Here is a 1,966-nt window from a genome sequence, read left to right on the forward strand (position 1 = left end):
AAAGACTTAAATGAGGACTACATGATAGATTGGAAACAGCGCCACCATGAGGCCAGTGTTGCCATGGAGGGACGTGAAGAAAAACTTGATGAACTTTATGAAGAGATAGAGAAAGATATGATGGTTAGTACATGTGCTGAAAACTTTGTCAATACGAATTTGCTGCTTGATTATCTATTGGTAGTTATACTTTATACCGGGGATATGAAACTCATTTTACATTACGGCCCACAATATAGCCTAATTTCATGTGAAATTCAGATTGTCCTCTGTCAGTGTTTTACTACACATTTAATCCCTGAGATATCTTCCAATAAGAAAACGAAGTGCAATTTCAACAGTACGTCTCAGATTTTCTAATATGATGAGAAATGCTTCTGTATTAAATGAAAGAATTTATCAGCATGACTCTTTGGGCTTAAATTGTAAGAAGTAAATATGTAAAGTTACAGAAAAGTTCATTAACCAGACTGTCCTGTAATTATAAAATAGAAAGGTTTTGTTAATTCAGAGGAATTGTTCTAACATTTAATTGTTTACCTATTAATTAATTTACTTGGTGTAGTATGCATATGGCCATGGGGGAGGTCTTTATCAGTAGGAAAAGCTGCAAAAACCTATGAAAATACAAGTGATAGTCCAAAATTAATTCCATTCTTCACATTTTCCAAAGCTGTCCAGCAGGTCAGGTTAGAGTCTATGCCAGACCAGTTCTGGCACCCAGGCCTTTATATTTGACACCCCTGGTTTATATTGTACACTAATGTTACAGTGAAACCAGCATAATTTGTGATAAAGGTATAGGATGGCTTCATTGCTTTGCTTTATTTAACATCAGTTTAAATCATAGCTGCATGTGTGGCTTTAGCTGTTGGGAGCGACAGCTGTAGAGGACAAGTTGCAAGACGGTGTGCCAGAGACCATTGAGCAACTGGCTAAAGCGGACATCAAAATATGGGTGTTAACTGGAGATAAGCAAGGTCGGTGGAACTTTTTCTTTTTAAACTATACATTTCAAAGTGGATAAAGACTGCATTATGATGTATAATACATTCTTATGTTCCTGCTCTCATTAATCTACACACAATCTCAGAGCATCAACAGTTTTGGTTGATGGGTTTCCATGGTTTCAAGTCATAGATCTAATATACATATCGACAAATGCTCTGAGAGTCGTTCCAGCTTTTGTTTGCTGCAAGATTGACTTTAAAGATTTCTAGCACCTAGGTGATTGAGAATTATTCTTTTTTTTTTTCTTCAACAGAGACAGCAGAGAACATTGGCTATTCCTGTAACATGCTAAGAGAGGAGATGAAGGACGTCTTTGTTGTCTCAGCCAACACTGCTGAAGGTGTCAAAGAGGAGCTACAGTGAGTCAGTTAAAACCAGATGATGATTGTATTCTGCCAATCGGAAGCTGTTTCAGCGTATGAATCAGTGAGATAATTTGTCACTATGAACTTCAATAAACATATAAGACAAATTAACAACTGTTGCTGCCAGATTTCATAACTTGCTATCTCAAGCTAATTCTACCACAACTGAATGAAAAACCTACTGTAAATGAAAAACTAATATTAAACTAGCCAGTTTATCATAGCCATAAGCTAATTCTATCACAAGAAAAAAATCTATAAAAATCATTAATCTGACATTTTAATGTTCCCAAGCATTTGCATGATTAATTGTAACCTGTAACCTCACAAGCTAATGTCTTCCTAAGTGGTATTTGACTACCGCTGTATTAGCCGGACATGTTATTTTTTACGCATTACCTTAGAGATAGCATGAGGAGGGATAGAGAGTGGAGCCACTTCTCAGTCGCATCAAAACAAGCCAGTTGACCTGATTCAGACATCTTAGGATGTCTAAATCTAGCATGCCTTGGAGCAGATGCAGAACATGTTGGAAAACTAACTTATCTCAGTTGGCAGAGGAATGCCTCAGTGTCCCCTTTATTAGCCAG

General features: G+C 36.8%; 1 protein-coding gene across 1 annotated transcript in view; it reads left to right on the forward strand.

Moving 5' to 3' along the window:
* The window catches only part of LOC102209910 (phospholipid-transporting ATPase FetA-like), a gene marked incomplete at its 3' end in the record, with an annotated part of 20,368 nt that overhangs the window by 15,936 nt on the left and 2,466 nt on the right, over nucleotides 1-1,966 (forward strand). The window contains exons 15-16 of the mRNA XM_013909841.1: nucleotides 869-980; nucleotides 1,265-1,370. Coding sequence (XP_013765295.1) covers nucleotides 869-980; nucleotides 1,265-1,370 — 218 coding nt within the window. The remainder of the gene's footprint in view (nucleotides 1-868; nucleotides 981-1,264; nucleotides 1,371-1,966) is intronic.

Source organism: Pundamilia nyererei, unplaced genomic scaffold (genome assembly GCF_000239375.1).
Source record: "Pundamilia nyererei isolate P.nyererei 1_Seehausen unplaced genomic scaffold, PunNye1.0 scaffold00032, whole genome shotgun sequence".
Classification (NCBI taxonomy): Eukaryota; Metazoa; Chordata; class Actinopteri; order Cichliformes; family Cichlidae; genus Pundamilia; species Pundamilia nyererei.